General features: G+C 38.8%; 1 protein-coding gene across 1 annotated transcript; it reads right to left on the reverse strand.

Annotated features, from left to right (window-relative positions):
• Positions 1-14,916: 14,916 nt before the first annotated feature.
• On the reverse strand, positions 14,917-16,847 carry LOC112202365. Its single transcript, XM_040505632.1, has 3 exons — positions 16,660-16,847; positions 16,281-16,379; positions 14,917-15,752 (listed from the first exon to the last, which is right to left on the reverse strand). Exons 1-3 carry the CDS (start codon positions 16,772-16,774, stop codon positions 15,208-15,210), a joined length of 759 nt encoding a protein of 252 aa, XP_040361566.1. The 5' UTR covers positions 16,775-16,847; the 3' UTR covers positions 14,917-15,207.
• Positions 16,848-17,132: the final 285 nt, after the last annotated feature.

Here is a 17,132-nt window from a genome sequence, read left to right on the forward strand (position 1 = left end):
TTCTTCCGCCTTTTATTTCGATAGACTGCAGTGGGTCGGGTCAAGTCACACGGTTTGTCATAAGGATTTTGAATTGTGGATCCATGGATTATAAGCTTTATGGGTCGTTGACCGACGATGACAAAAATATGTCAAGCTCTCCTAAACAATTAATTAATCTCTAGAACATGGTGCCTTATTGAATGTTAAAAATTTAAAAATAAGGTTGTTACTCGGTCGGTTCGAATCAGTTATACATGTTTTCAATTTCAAAATCAAAATTTTTCGGTTTTGAGATTGATTTCGAATCGGTTTCAGTTTTGAAATTGAGCTATCAATTACAAACCAAATTTTTTTGTGTTTAATCAGAATGTATCGAATTTGGTATTTCGGTTCCCGGTATTACTAACTTTACAAGTAATTCTTTGCAATATAATTTACAATAAACAATACCAGATTTTTTCAATTTTATAAACTTTTCGTAAACTTTGTATTTGTCTACTTATTAAATTAAACTTTGTTTACATATGATATCAAGTTTTAGCCATTTTCAATCAAATTAGTTATTTAACCATCTTTTACCATGTCACTTAAAATACAAGTACTATTAATGTTTATATTTCTTAATATACATGTATGTGTGTATTTTTTAAATAATACTAGGGTTATACCCAGTTATCTTATTGGATGGATCATCCTTACGACACTATTATTAATAGTAATATTTTACCGCATCAGGGGACGTAATACGTGTACCCCTGATCATGCCTAGTTACATTACAATTATCCTCGTAATACCAATATTTACAACAAACTACACATAAGTCCTTGACAAAAATTAGATTCATAAATACATCCATACAAGTTGATTTCAAGCTTATAAGGACAAAACTTTACAAGTAAGGTCAAGTTATTATTATATTGTCATGTGTCAATAATACATTTATAATTCTAACATTCACACATGAATAACTACATACTAATTATTTTCTTTACTTCAAACTCTTTTCTATTCCCTTTCAAAAAAAAAAAAAACTCTTTTCTATTCAAATAAAGAGAGGAAAACCATATGAGACAAAAAATAAAATAACAGATAAACAACATTTGACAATCGTCCAATCCTGCTACAGCATTTTCGCTCATCCAATCCTGCTACTATACTTGCACTTGCCAATCCTGCTACTGCAATCACTACACACGTCCAATCCTGCTACTACACTCGCTGCACTCATATTTGTTTAGTTTTGTTACTGCACTCGTGCTCATCCAGTTCTGCTACTACACTCACTACAGTCATCTAATCTTTCAGCTACTACACTCGTACTTGCCCAGTTCTGCTACTACACTTATACTCGTACTTGTCCAGTTCTAGCTACTACACTCATAATCGTCCAGTTTCAGCTACTACTCTAATACTTAGGGATGAAGAACAAAGTTTTGCTACCCTGTTGCTACTGCTTGAAGATCAATAAATTATTGAACGTCAGGTGCTACTGCTTGAGTTGGAAAATAGATGAAGGTTAGCTATGCTACTACTATTGCTGGTGCTACTGGTTTTATGAAAAAAGAAGAAGATCACTAGTGTATAATGTGACCTCGAATGTGCAAATTTTGGGATCCGACTCCACTCCACCCCCTCAATTTAACTAAGGAAAAACTGAACCAACCAACCCAAAAACACCACCCCATCTGTTCCTTGAACTCACCACAAATATCAAAATATATAAGGAAATTTTTATGTGTGGATCGGTAAGTAAAACAAGCTCCAAAGTTCAACAATTGGGTTGTCCACTGTCTCATACAAGTGAAACTTGAAAACTCTCAAGCACCTACTCAAAGGCTAATGATTCAAAACAGAGACAGGTTCTTACCAAGGTGGGCTTGAACTTGAACAATCCTTAATTGGAGTTGTAGAAATAGCAGATTCATATCTCAATCATACATGTCATTTTCAATCCTTAATTGGAGGTTGTAGAAATGGAAGCTTCATATCTCAATCGGTTTCTTTGGTACCTCTCCATTATGTGCCTTCAATCAATCCATTCGACTCCGACGTCGATCTGATCGCAGTTTAAAACTGAGCTGAAGTCTTCTTTATGCAACCATTGCCATGGACCCGACTTTCTCAGCCGCTGACGATTGAATTTAATGAGATTAAGACAATTAAGGTTTCTGAATCTCTCAGATTCAACGTTTTGGTATCAGTGGTTACTGTTGAACACTTTCTACAATGGGTCTTGACAAGATACCAAGAGAAGAATTAACAATGCTTGTCAAGGAAGCTTCATGGAGAACAATGAGATTGAAGTGGAAGGCGTTCTTGGCTCACTAGCCGAGTCATCCTAACTCTATGATAATCAAAGTGATAGGAGACCGGTGAAGGAAGCTAATGTGATTTTGAATGATCAACAAAGAAGAAGAGGTATGTATGAGATGGATCCGCCCAACAGCAAATTGAGTTGAAGCGGATTGAGGGCAATAGAATAAGAAGTTAGACTTGATTCTTAATGCTCAAGGAAACCGGGAGCAACTCCAACCTATGTCAAGCAAGATGGTTGAGCAAGTGTGCTTAATTTGTGAGAGTGATCAACATGAGACAATACTTTGTTCAAGAGGGAAGACTGTCTCATCAAAGTGACAATCCGCAAGACATGCGGTAAAGAGATCGCTTAGAAAGGGCATTAAGTGGCGGATGATTGTTGGAATCTCAAATCCAACGTAGTTGCTCATTCGTCTGTAAGGACTCATCATAGAGCGTTGTGGCAACGCAATTGGCACATAAATGGCACGCTCAAATATGCGTAAGTACGATACTTGCACCTAGTCATTAGTTGTAACGTAGAGGTAGATTGAGTGGCGGTGGGTTGTAAACTAATTAGCAAAACTGCATGCGATATTGCACCACCCCAAGCGGATATAAGGAGATGAGTGGGCATCATCAATGTCCAGGCTACCATCGTAGCCATTTCCGCGAGACCATTTGGGTGTGTTCATGGGAATATGATGTCTAACATCAGTCCCAATGTAATAACCATCGAAAGACTTCGATATAAACTCTCTAGCAATGTCAAATCCAATTGGTTGAATATGATGATCTGGGGAGTGAGCCAGTTGTCATATGATATGTGCTAGGAGTGTAGCATAAGCAGCATTACAAATGGATGATGACACAACACTTGACCAGGTGTTTGTTTGTCAGCCAACATCATGAGATATTTAAACGTCTGCAAGTTGGTTGAACTAGTCCACAGAATCCCCATGGACTCTATGTAAGAACAGAATGAGTGTTTTCATATCATTTGCATAGGACGGTCTCAGTCCTAATTTCCCAAAGGAACGAGCTTTATAAAACGAGCGAAAGGCCTTAGAAGCAACCAATGAGGATTTTGGTTGGGCCTAAGTGTATGAGACTCTATTTGAAGTAAAGTTGGTGATTGCAGCATCACCTAGGGTGCCATCACCATGTTGGACGCCATCCATGGTGTTATGGATATGGACTGTGCCAACCCTAGGCTGGTGGTGAACAGCGGCGGTGCCCTAGGTAGCAGTGGTGGTCATACTTAGTCCAGGAATCAACTTTTGATTCGTGTTTCATTTCTCTCGGAAGAATGGATGTCCATGTGATGTGTTTAGTGGACAGATCATCATATCATGACTAGGATGACCTATCCTGTCTTGACAAAGCCAATATGTGTCTAAATTCAAGAGATCTTCTCTCATAATTTTATTGGATTTAATAGTTCAAATAGTGGTGATATAAAATCCACTAGAGAGACACATAAACTTCTCTGAGATACAATCATTAGAGGTATTGCAAAGGAACTCATTTTTCGTTCTCTACATGCGTTTCTGCATGGAATCTGTTGGCTATTCATAGGTGTAATTTGCTCTAGGAGCGTAGAGAGTTTACGTGATAGTCAGTAGCGGAGGCAGAAATTTTAGTTTGCTGGGGCACAAAAAAAAAAATAATTATAGCAAAACATTAAAAAATTGTATATGTAATATATATATATATATATATATATATATATTACAACGGGTGGATAATGTTCTTCGACGAGATTTCATTGGTGTGAAAACCACGTGAAAAGTATAGAAAAGAGTAGGGGTGGGCGCGGTGCGGTTCGGTTCGGTTTGAGGCCCAAACCGCGACCAAACCGCTTTTTTTCGGTTGGCCTATATATCAAACCGCAACCGCATTACAAAAGGGTTGAACCGATTATTTGGGTTACACTATTTTTCGGTGCGGTGCGGGTCGGTTTTGATTTGGAGTGATTTTTTAATTTTAACTAGAAAGAGAGGGCCAAAATCAGGCTTATTTTTACCTAACAATTTTGATAAGGCATAAATAAATTTTGAATGCATTTAGAGTCCACACAAATCGGCAAATGTCACCCAAATATCAAGCAACTTGCAGAAAGACCATAGCAACTTATTACACACACACACACACACACATATATATATATATATATATTTATATTTATATCAATGATCAAGGAAACATAGCAACTTATTACAAACTGAAAACCTAATCAAAAATGGATTTCTTATATATTGAAAACCAACAATTCCATCAATAGAGAAATAATAAATAAATAAAATGTAATTAAAATAAATTCGGTGTGGGTCGGTTTAAATCGGGCGGTTTATGACCCGAAACCGCAACCGAACCGCTTTTATACGGTTCGGTGCCGTGTGATCATAAAACGACACCGTTTTAGTTAGGTGCCGTTGCCGAACCCTTTTTTCGGTGCGATTCGGGTCGTTAACGGCATTTTCAGTACAAAATGTCCACCCCTAGAAAAGAGAGTTAGAAGAAAGCATATAGTACATATATTAGTATTGTATTGTATGGAGATTTCATAGGTATTGTATATTAGTATTGTATTGCATGTATGGAGATTAGTATATTGTCCCTTTTATATACCAAAAAAAAAAAACAAAGTAAAGCATATTGCAAGAGTCGAACCAGGGACCTAGTGCCCACAAGAAAAGCTGCAGAACCACTCTGCCAAATTGGCAACTAGTAACTTATGTAATCTAAGTTGTATTTGTATGATTCCCAGTGGGGCACGGGACCCACTAGGCCTCTATGTGGCTCCGCCTCTGGTGATAGTGGTGCCATTTGGCAAGGGGAACTTGGGCTCTTCCATGCCCTTGAATTAATACTGATGGCCCAACCATCGTAGTCACAAAGTAATATGCTAAGAATCAAAATGGAGTCATAATGAAAAGAACTCGAAATTTTATTCATAAGCTAACGGAGTATACAACATTCTCTCTTAACCATTAGGAGAATCTAAACCAAATGTTAGCTAATGCAAAACAAAGGTAGTCGTTTCAGTAACTCTAAAATAAATATGACCATATGAGTGGAGAGATGTTGGTGGAGCAAAGCTCGCTTAAGTACCACTTATCTCAAAACCTTCCTAGACATTATACTCATTTTGGATGAGCCTATGTGAAGAAAAACTAAACCAATGGCATTTACTACAAAATATATGGCAATTGCCTATTACATCTCTTGGAAAAATAAACATTTCAACAGAATTGGCGATCTATTGATCCTAACCAAATTTGTAGTCTTCAACCCTTCATTCTAGATCATCTTTTTTATCTTCTTGTTTCACATAGTGAGCTTCTCGTGCTTCACAATATGCTTTGTAGGCGGTGACAATTTCTACACGAGCTCTACAAATGTGTGCCCAATGATCGGATACTCCACATCGAGAACATACATCTCTTTGCTCATACTTCATTGATTGAGGTGTTTGAAAGCATCATTTAGATGGCTCTTTCTGTTGGTGCCGCCACCAACATGGCTAGATGCGTTACCTCCTTCTCTCTTTCCATGTTTACCTCTTCGGTTCCGTGTTTGCCTATTTTGGTTGTTACTTTCCCAAATAAAGCGATTATATGGACCAGAAAATCCAGAAGTATCTCTAAGATTAGGGTTTCTCTCTTGGCGCCCTCTCTTAGGGGCTCGACTATAATTGGATTCCGGAATATGCTCTGTTTCCACGGATCTCGAATTATAGTTCTTCACAAGGATGTTGTCATGCTTTTCAGCGACATTCATAGCTCCAATGAGCTCATGAAACCTTGTGATCTGTCTTACAGTAACATCAATTCGATAGTTTTTAGCAACCATCAATGCAGAGACGGGGAAGGTAGAGAAAGTCTTCTCAATCAACATCACATCTGTGATCTCTTTACCACAGAATTCCATTACGGATTTAATGTGAAGTGCTTCCGAGTTGTAGTCAAGAACTGACTTGAAATCACAGAAGCGGAGGCTATGTCATCTCACTTCTAAGTTAGGAAGCAGGGAGTCACGAACATTGCCAAATCTTTCTTCGAGTGAGACCCACAGCCTTTTGAGGTCTTCTTCATTCATACACTTGTACTGGAGCGAATCATCCATATGGCGAGTCATTAGGATGATGGTTTTCGCCTTATTTGCCTCTAAGGCGAAAACATCGATTCGATAGTTTTTAGCAACCATCGAAAACATTGAAAACATCCTACAGTAACATCGATTTGATAGTTTTTAGCAATCATCAATGCAGAGACGGGGAAGGTAGAGAGAGTCTTCTCAATCAACATCACATCTGTGATCTCTTTACCACAGAATTCCATTACGGATTTAATGTGAAGTGCTTCCGAGTTGTAGTCGAGAACTGACTTGAAATCATAGAAGCGGAGGCTATGTCATCTCACTTCTAAGTTAGGAAGCAGGGAGTCATGAACATTGCCAAATCTTTCTTCGAGTGAGACCCACAGCCTTTTGAGGTCTTCTTCATTCATACACTTGTACTGGAGCGAATCATCCATATGACGAGTCATTAGGATGATGGTTTTCGCCTTATTTTCCTCTAAGGCGAAAACATCGATTCGATAGTTTTTAGCAACCATCGAAAACATTGAAAACATCCTACAGTAACATCGATTCGATAGTTTTTAGAAACCATCAATGCAGAGACGGGGAAGGTAGACAGAGTCTTCTCAATCAACATCACATCTGTGATCTCTTTACCACAGAATTCCATTACGGATTTAATGTAAAGTGCTTTCAAGTTGTAGTCAAGAACTGACTTGAAATCACAGAAGCGGAGGCTATGTCATCTCACTTCTAAGTTAGAAAGCAGGGAGTCACAAACATTGCCAAATCTTTCTTCGAGTGAGACCCACAGCCTTTTGAGGTCTTCTTTATTCATACACTTGTACTGGAGCGAATCATGATACGCCCAAAATAGACGCTCAACTTAACCCTGCAAGATGTAGTCGTTAGCAATATAGAGTAAGCAGGGATCGTTCAAGCTGGGGATTGAGGGTAACTATATTAATCACACAAAAGAAAATAAAAGAAAACAAAACTAACACTAAAGAAATCATCACACACTAGAAAAGAAGAAAGAAAGATGGAGGGTCAGAAAGGGGATAGAAGAGGGCACTGCAATCCTAAAAACAAAACTGATTTGGGGTTTTTGGGATTTTAACGAAAATAAACAGAAAACAAAGAAAAGAAAAACGATTTTGAGTTTAAGGTTTGAAAGATATGGATGAAGATGTTAGGAACTCGGAAATCCACCACCAAAATATGCTTGAGACAAATTTATCATCCTAGTTTCAATTACTAAGTCGTGAAAAAGGTTTCAATCAAGAACAAACCATGAACGTATGCATAAGTTCTTATTACTTCCCTAGATTACTTAAGCAAGATGAACGCACCATTACTAAGCCTTTAGAATAAACAATCAAGGTATAGAACGCTATCCTATCAACAATTTATTCTAAGCATTAATCACATGTGGAAGTTTGATTGAACAAGTATGCAAAACTAGTGTGGAACGCCTACCTAGCATGCAATCCTTTTTGTTTGGTTTCACCTATTGTCCTATAGGTTTTACTACCATTGAAATAAGCATTATTAACCGTTTAGGAGATTAAAATACCTATTTCTAGCCCCACTTACAAGTTCATAATGTTCTATGCACGCGTTCATGAACATAAAGAAGTAAGAGTTATCCATAAACCAAAACCAAATAAACAATTTCACAACAAAGCAATCACAAAACTAGGAATCAAAATATTGTCAAAAACATATCTTAGGGGCTTCAAACCTCGCCCCTAACAAAAGTAAATTAGCCACACATCGTCTTAAAATTCACAACTAAAAACATATGCGTTTGAATTACAAGAAAGTAAACACCGTAAAGGGAAGAAGATGAGAGCCACGAATTCACTTTTAGGCAGCCTTGGACGCAAGAACTCCTTCAAGATGAAGAACACGGCAAAGCTTGATGACAATGGATGATGGTGTGCACGGTTTTTGCTTCTTGAAATTGAGGAAGTTTAGACTTTGTGAACTAGGGTTTTTAGACAGAAGATGGCGCTGTAAAGGGGTCCTTTTCTACGTGTTCAGAGCCTCTATATATATAGAATACACAGCCCAAGTTTCTTTTTCCAATTCTGCTTTGAAAGCCTCCCCTAGTTGCTTGAGGATTACTCTACTTGGTGCATAATTAAATGATTTTCAAGCCTTAGTAATTTTCGCAAAATCTTGAGGAATCATTCTAGGACTCTCCTTGATATTTGCAGCATCAATAACCTTCCAAAAATGCCCAAGAAATCCGTCCAAAGAAGAGTCACGGCCAAAATACCCTGTTTTGACTAGGATTCAATTTCTGTCTCTGAAGCTTCCTTCTTGGACTAGGAACGACTTCGTTTTGCCAAGTTTCTGGATGGTTCTTGACTCCTACGTGTTTTATGATATCACATCTTCTAGAATATTCAATAAACTTCTGGAAAAACTCCAAGAAAGTCTCCCGAAAAGATCTCTCAAAAATCTTCGTGAAAAGCTGACAGTTTCTGCCTTATCGGGAAGCCTACTTTGACTTTGATTTCCTCCTGCCTCGTCGAGACTTCTGACCAGTTCTTTGGCTCTTGTTAAATTATAACATCATGTATTGAAGGATATATGTCCCTTTCTTCAAAGGTGCAGCTGGAAGAACGTGATAATTGCTCCTCAAAACCGTTCCCAGAAAGCTGATTCTGAAACTGCAGTTTTCTGCTTTGCAGCAACTGTTTTGCACAAAGATTTCCGTGGACTTCCCTTGTAATTTCTGGCCAAAAGGTTGATCAAACTTAGTCCTCGACATCAGTACTTCATGATCCATGGCTCCATTGCTCCCTTTAAGCTCCTATTTCTCTTGAATCACTCCACGAACTACTTAAAAAGAAAACAAAGTTAAAACTGACTTTTTAAAGGAAATAGCTAAGAAAAATGTAGAGGGTTGCACATTATATTTGTCGTATTTATGCTCCTATCAAATCATCCATATGACAAGTCATTAGGATGATGGTTTTCGCCTTATTTGCCTCTAAGGCTGCTCTATTTGCTTCCAAAGCTTGAGCTTGATCAACAGTTAACACATCCTAGCTCGAGAATCGTATCCAGGATTCCATCAGCCTTGAGATGCTGTCAGACATCACAAACCCACCTGTGATATCCAGAGCTAGTTGTTCCCAATGGAGCAAACTCCAATTTGTTCAGGTTACTCATCCTGAAAGAGAACAAGAAAAAGGATTAATTTCTGAGCGAAAAGGCTACCAAGAAAACAATAAAAAAATTTGAGCGTAGTCGCTTCTAAAAAATTCGATTCCAAGACAAGTTGGATTAGATAGAAACAATGATGTTTGTAGACGATCGTTTCTTCTCAACAAACACTAAGTTTGGAGGACTCTACAAGCTCCAAGTTTTGAATGAGCACGAACCCCCAAAGTTCGGCTTAATTAGATCTCCCTTATGATGAAGACAGGGGAGGTAGAAGAAGGGAGTTTGCAAGTCCCTAAGAAAAAGAAGAGAGATTGAATAAAAACTAAAAAAACAGGAACTTTTAGTAAAAAAAAATACCTTGAAATAGGTAGCCGGAAAATTTGGCTGGAAAAAATCTTTGGAAAATGGCCAAAATAGTCGCCGGAAAATGACAGCAAAAGTCTCCGGAAAATGACCGGAAAAGTCGTCGAAGCTGACCTGTTACCGGAGCTGACGTGTCACCGGTGCTGACGTGGCGGCTGTAGTTGATGTGGTGGTTTGACGGTAGGTGATGTCGTGGGGCTGACATGGTGCTGGATTTGGGCTTGGCTGGCAGTGGGCCGGGTCTAGTTGTCTGTGGGCCGCCTCTTTTCTTTTTTTCCTACAATTGGGCTTCTGATCTTCTGTGCCTCGTCTGTGGGCTGCACGTGGGCCGCATCCGGGGGCAGGTCTGTGGGCTCGGTGGCATGTGACAGTTCAAGTTGGCCGGTTTGGTATTTTCTGCTATTCTTCTGGCTAGTTCAGTGCCTTTTAGGTAGGTTCCAGGAGGTACTTTTCTGGGGTAAGGGGGCTAATGTTGACGGAATATGGTGGTTGGAAGTGGACTGGAAGATCTCGAACTGGGCAGGGAACCTATAACTTCTTCTGATGGACGATTTGGTATTTTCCCAGCCGGTTCTAGACTCCTAGTGTGGAGGGCTTCAAGGTGTGCGGCGGGGGCAGAAAGGGTTTCAAGGTTTTGTATTCGGATTTAGTGTTTTGGCTATTAGGTTTTAGGGTTAGGGCGTCATGTTAACAACATGTTTAAGGAAAACTGAATTGGGAGAGAATTGAGTCGTGCTTTCATTGATAATTGGGGCATCTTTATATAGAAGATTACAAGACATTGAATCAGAGTTGTACAAGAAAAGATAATCATACAATTAATCGAATATCTATGAATATCTCCGTGAATATCTCTAATTCAACCCTATTACAACTAGGTCAAGTAACTTAGAGTTTGGGTTAGACACATGTTCTGGATTTACTTGAATAATCTTCATATTCTTTATTTTTTCCCAAAGCATACTATATTTTCATATTTGTTTGGGACTTGGGTTTTACTCTCTTTGGTTTTCGATGGAACATATATTCAATATAAGATTGTTAGCTTGAGACCCCTTACAATAAGTTGGTTATTAGTTATATATATATATATATATATATATATATATATATTTGACAGGTAAGTACTTCCTGATCGAGTTGTAGATGAGCAAAATGGAAAAAACAGCCAGACTAGAAGAATCTATATGAATAATTAATTGCCGAGTTGCAATAATTACGTTTAACTGAAGAGTGGTAGCATTTGTCTCATGTTGAAGGTCCTCATTGGAGATTTAGTGCAGGTTAACACTAACATACTAGGCAAGTGATCTCTTAACTAAGGGTAGATATGGGAAAAATATACCACATGAAGAGCTGACCTTTTTAGATAAAAAAGAAGACTAAATATTGTATAGTTCTTGAGCTTTTGAACATAAAACACTTCAATCCCTGACCTTCTAATTTCACATGTTTAGTCCCTGTACTTCAAAATTTCAGACCAATAGGTCCTTGCAGTCTAAAAGTCGCGGCGAAATGTCTATTATAGTAACAATTCCAACAACTGAGGGCATAATAGACATTTCGCCGTGACTTTTAGACTGCAAGGACCTATTAGTCTGAAATTTGAAGTACAGGGACTAAACGTATGAAATTAGAAGGTCAGGGACTGAAGTGTTTTATAGTTAAAAGCTCGAGGACTAAACAGTATTTAGTCCAAAGAAAAAAGCTTTGGCCTTTTTTCCTATTCCCTAATATATATCTATATAAACAGATTTGCTCATCTAAGGGACAATTTTAAGAGATTGTGAGGGACAAATGCATCTCAACCACAAGTATTAAATATAAAAGCAGAAATTATAACAACTTAAAACTATGCATTTATTTTCAGCCATCAGATTCATTTGTCCCTCACAGTCCCTTAAAAACTATTCCTTCGGTGAGCAGGCATTTCTATATAAATTCTATTGCCAGCTTGGTAGTATTTGGTAAGAACAATATGAACAAGTTGCACATTTATTGTACGTACTTATTACTCTAAAGCCCAATGGTTTATGTCTGTCTTGTCCTACGGTCCTACACACAACCCTAGCTTACTATATAATACTAGGGCATGATTACAAATTTTCTGTATATCACCCCAAATAATGATTTTTTTTTTTTTTGAATCAAGCCCACGGGGTGAAATAGTATATTCATCACAAGCTAGAATAGGCCGTTACTTACCCTTCCACTGTCATTTAAGGACATAGACATACAAGAAAGTAGTGGTATACCCACAGTGGTACGTAGAAATAGACTCACTCATTATAAATTTCAGATTCTCGAGATAGGGGAGATCCTGCTTTGGTACTACGCCGGAGGCGCTAGAGATCGAGGTTCCTAATACAAGGAATTTATTGAATTTAGATAAAACTAAAAAATAGGGTTGGGCCAAGGGCCTAAACCCTAGCCTAATTGAGAAGCTACTGGACTAGGGTAAAACCCCAGCCCATAAACTCAAAGCATATCCATCAAGCAAAGGTCCACCCAAGGCTCAATAACTTGGCCAAGCTCCATCCCTGTCGCACATACCAGCCAGCCAAGCTCCGTCCGCCGCACGTCGCCACAACCAGCACCATCCATATCCGCGCCCCACGATCCCCCACCTGCAACCCAAAACCGCATGGGACACGCCACGACCTGCACCACCTCGATCTGGGTCACCACGAGCATACAATCTATGACCCAAAACAATACGAGCCACGTCGCCTCGACCCACAACCGCCACGGAGAAACACAACCCCAAGCCACCGCAAAACTGGCCAGATTGATGGCGCCGACATCAGGGTTCGATCGCTAGATCTGCTAGCACGACCACCACCTCTGAACTCCATCCCAGCCAGACCATCCACAAGCCCCGAGCAAACCCCCCATCAGATGCCATCCTATGAGCAATAGCCCATCCAATACCCGTCCGATAGCCAACCTCGTGACGACGGCGAGGCCAGAGGCCAGCCGCCGGACGAGGATGATTTCCCATAACAAAAAACCGGCTTTCAGGGGTTCCTCGAGAGAGAGAGAGAGAGAGACCTATGGAAAGAAACACTTTTTTTTTAATCCGAAGAAACATATAATATTATGAAAGTTGGAAGCAGACATGTACACCCTATAATATTATTCTATATAATTCTTTTCTGTTGTAGGATCTCAAATGATCGTCTGCATATATGCATGTAACTTGTAGAGAGCAGAATAGGTCAGGTGGTTAATGTGAATTTGTTTCACACTTTGGTATGAGGAAAAATTTTGAGAACAGTATGTGAATTATTGTCTATTGAGAATTGAGGTACTTAAAGTTTACAAACTATCACATTAGTACATAACTTTACAAACCCGACACACTTTTAGTATATGCCTTTACATATGTAGTGCTTTTTCATTAAATTCTCAGGGTTAGACAAATTGGGGCTTCCCAATTGCTGATAGTAGTGTTCGTTTTCATCTCCCAATCCACAAAAATATAGTTCTTGATACACAATTCATGACATTTGAAGAAACAAAATAGATTTCTCACTATTGGTTCTTGAAATTTCAGTCTATTATTACTGGATTTCTATGTTTTCAGGGAAGTTAACCAAAACCCAATTCAATTATTGCTGAGAAATCAATGGGTTTTCCTAAAATTTCAGAGTGTGGTATCGGATCCTGCTGGATCTCGACTAGGACTTAGAGGAGGGACTCCTTGGAGAGGAGGAAGAAGAAAAGGTGAGAGGGGTCGATGTCAGAGACTTTGGAGGTGATGGAGGTGACGCAGATGGCGATGTACTGGTGTGGCTGTGTGCCACATCGTGATTGGCTTCCTCTATGTCGTCGAATTATCGCTTCCGGCACCATCTCTCTAGTTTTTGGAAGAGAGCTCTCGTGTACATTGCAAATTAGGTAATTATGCAATTAATCCCATTGTTGTTATTAAGAGACTAATCTACCCTTAAAAATATGCCAGATGGTATACTCAATAACGGAGTCATTGGTGGTATGTACCAAATGTCGGGTTTATAAATCCACATACAGTTGTGATAGTTTGTAAACTTTGAGTACCTTAATTCTCAGTGGGCAATAGTTCAAATACTGTTCTTGAAAAAACAAAGACGTTTTGCTTTCATGGCTGCAAGTTGCGATTCTTGTGATATTAGGAAGCACATAGCCACAAAGTATGATGCTGCTTGTGTGCTTTAAAATAGAAACACTGAAAAGTAGCAGTTGGTCAAAAGCCAAGTATTTACGAAACCATTTAATGCTGCGACTTAGATCAACCCAACGAGTCGTCCAGCTCCGAAATCCGGCGAGTACAAACCCATTTCACCCAATTGAGGATAAGAGCCTAAGACATTGTCACGCCATTGTCAAGCCTTGGACTCCCACTTGGAGCCGAATTTCAGGTGTGATTGTGTGAGTGATATGCACAAAAGCAGTATATAGTTTTTTCTTCTAGCCTTGTCTAATCCCTTTCTGACTCAACAAATTCCTAGTACTTCTTTGCTAGAGATATCAGAGATGGGTGTGTGAGTAAAACCACACGCTAAATGAGTAGACTATGTAATTTGCTAGTGAAACGATATAGTTTTATACATATCTTAATTATGTTTTCAGACCAAAAATAAAAATAGAAAATAAGATGTTTTACTACAAATGAATTTTAGAATCTTATAGAATTTTAAAGATATGAACTTTGTCGATCACGCATTACAACCCACTAACCTCGATCGACAGTACCGATCATAAAACTAGCCTTCTAATATGAACCTTATGAAAATAACCGTTCGATCTAACGCAAACCTCAATAAATAGAAACAAGACATCAAAACATATCCGTAGCTTTTCACAAATCCTAAATTAGAGTTACGGATCAAAAGTTATAATCCGCCGAGAATTCTAGACAGAGAAACTACGTGTTAAATATGGCCGGGTTCATATTTACATGGAGAAATCTGCAACGTGTCAATCAAGGAGTGGTGGCTTTGGTGCCCCATGCACGTCCACTTCTTAATCAAACACCAACATGCTTATGCTACTTGGTCTCCAAGTTAAGTCAACTAACCAATAATAAGACGCCACATCGGTATAGATTAAATTCCCTCCTGCCTCCAAAAAATCACATTAATCGGATTAAATTCACTAAATAATACAGCGAACACCTGCGATGTTCTATTTCCTTCATAGAAAAAATAAATAAAATTTGAGCAATACAATTCAGGATCTCATAGACACGCAGTGAATATAAATCTATTTGACTCTGTTGAGGCTGAGACGAGTCTAATCATAATCGTCTATCTCGACAGCAACTACGAGCCTTCTTTCATGTGTCCACAAACCCACCCAGGAGGAGGAGTTGGAACATAGATCTTTTCTGATGATGATTTTGGAATACAAACAGTTTCATAGGGAATCCTATTCGGCACAACTGAACGCCTCTTGTCTCTGGCCAATTTATACTTGGCAGCCAGAACCTTGTCCTTCGGGCATTCATATGTGCCGTGCTGTTTCACGCTATTACATATGGAACAATGCTTGGCCTTAAGCACTGCTCTGCTCCCACCACAAGAGGTACAAACCCACTTATCCTCATTAAATTCATTACCACATCCACAAATTATTTCATAGCCATGGTGAAAAGTTGCACCCTGTGGGACATGGTCGAAGTAAGGGCAATAACTATGGTGGTGAACCTTATAACAAATATGACAAGGCGCGTAAGGGCAATAAGAATAAGGAGGGTGCTCCTTAGAACACTCATTGCAGGGCACTGCTTTGTCCATAGAAGGGCCTCCACCAGCCACTGGTCCTCTGAACTTGGAACTGAAGTCGACAGGAGTATAGGTATAGGTGCCTGCTTGTTTGCAGTTCTGATGTTAGATACCCATAAAAGATAAGACAATAAGAATCTATGGTAGTCACAGCTGAATTCCCTTTTCACCAGAAACTTAAACTCTTGTATAGCTTTGTGAAACATTATACCAATTATTTAAGTACTGGGATATCACTTTAAATCTAGATTTACCAAACGTTACATAAATACTGGGAACTCATTCGAGTATAGGTTTGTAAAAGATTAAGCCAATTACACAAACACCAGGATATAATAGGAGCTAAAAAGCACATAGTAGAGAAAGCAATCTCTAAGTTATTAACCAAAACAAAAGTAGAATTCAATAGTAAAAGCTTAATGGGGGGGGGGGGGGGGGGGGGGGGTGGAAAGGTAAACAGGAAGCAGGGTTTTCTTCTATGATCCACACAATGAGAAACAAAAAAGACAAATTTCAGATCTCTCTCAAAAACTAACAAAAATACAATATAGCGGCAATATTTTCACAATTATTTTAACACAGGGAACAACTTAAGCAGAAAACCCCAATACCTAAGGCAAAACCTGAACCAGTGGATCCTCCGCAACCTTTTCGATTGCTGGTTTTAGAACTAGGTGCCCGGGCCCTAGAACTGAACTGTTTCCTTGTATCTGGCAAGAAATTCCAGATTAGTGAGCAACAAGAACTTTAGGATCTGTCTCAAAAGATTTTGAAAGTACCAGATATTTTCACAATTATTAATTTTATTATTAACAAAAACCACGAAATAGGGAAGACAACGATTTTTCCCTTGAAGACAATTCTTAACAAAATTCAAAACCATACGAGGAAGGAGCAAAACGAACTCAAAAATACAAAATAAAGGATAGAATATATCTTCTTTCAAATCAAAGAAAAATTGAACGAAATTCTGAGAAGCAAATTTCATACCTGGATAAGAGGCGCCGAGAGTCTCAAAGAAGATGGCTAGGTTTCTTACGCCTTTTGAAACAGTTTCATCTCCCTGGCAGATCTCATCCACAAAGCTTGCGTCGGGTCCAGCCATACCTAGGGTTCGATTCAATGAGAGCGTGAAACAACAATGACAGGTTTCTTCCGCCTTTTATTTCGATAGATTGCAGTGGGTCGGGTCAAGTCACACGGTTTGGCCTGGTTTGTCATAAGGATTTTGAATTGTGGATCCATGGATTATAAGCTTTATGGGTCGTTGACCCACGATGACAAAAATATGTCATACTCTCCTAAACAATTAATTAATCTCTAGAATATGGTGCCTTATCGATAGCTAAAAACTCAAAAATAAACTTTGTATTAGTGGTCATTTCTGCGTGAATGACTATGTGTGTGTATGTGTGTCTATATATTTACGTGGAATATATATATCTAGATGGTGTGGCATTGTG

Source organism: Rosa chinensis, chromosome 5 (assembly GCF_002994745.2).
Source record: "Rosa chinensis cultivar Old Blush chromosome 5, RchiOBHm-V2, whole genome shotgun sequence".
In the NCBI taxonomy this organism is placed as follows: domain Eukaryota; kingdom Viridiplantae; phylum Streptophyta; class Magnoliopsida; order Rosales; family Rosaceae; genus Rosa; species Rosa chinensis.

What these genes read in the sequence shown, in the direction of transcription:
- LOC112202365 (XM_040505632.1), bottom strand. Translation starts at nt 16,774, where the DNA reads ATGGCTGGACCCGACGCAAGCTTTGTGGATGAGATCTGCCAGGGAGAT. An exon ending in TCTCGGCGCCTCTTATCCAG is followed by an intron (nt 16,380 to 16,659) that starts GTATGAAATTTG and finishes ATTTCTTGCCAG; the next exon opens with ATACAAGGAAACAGTTCAGT. An exon ending in TGGTTCAGGTTTTGCCTTAG is followed by an intron (nt 15,753 to 16,280) that starts GTATTGGGGTTT and finishes GCAAACAAGCAG; the next exon opens with GCACCTATACCTATACTCCT.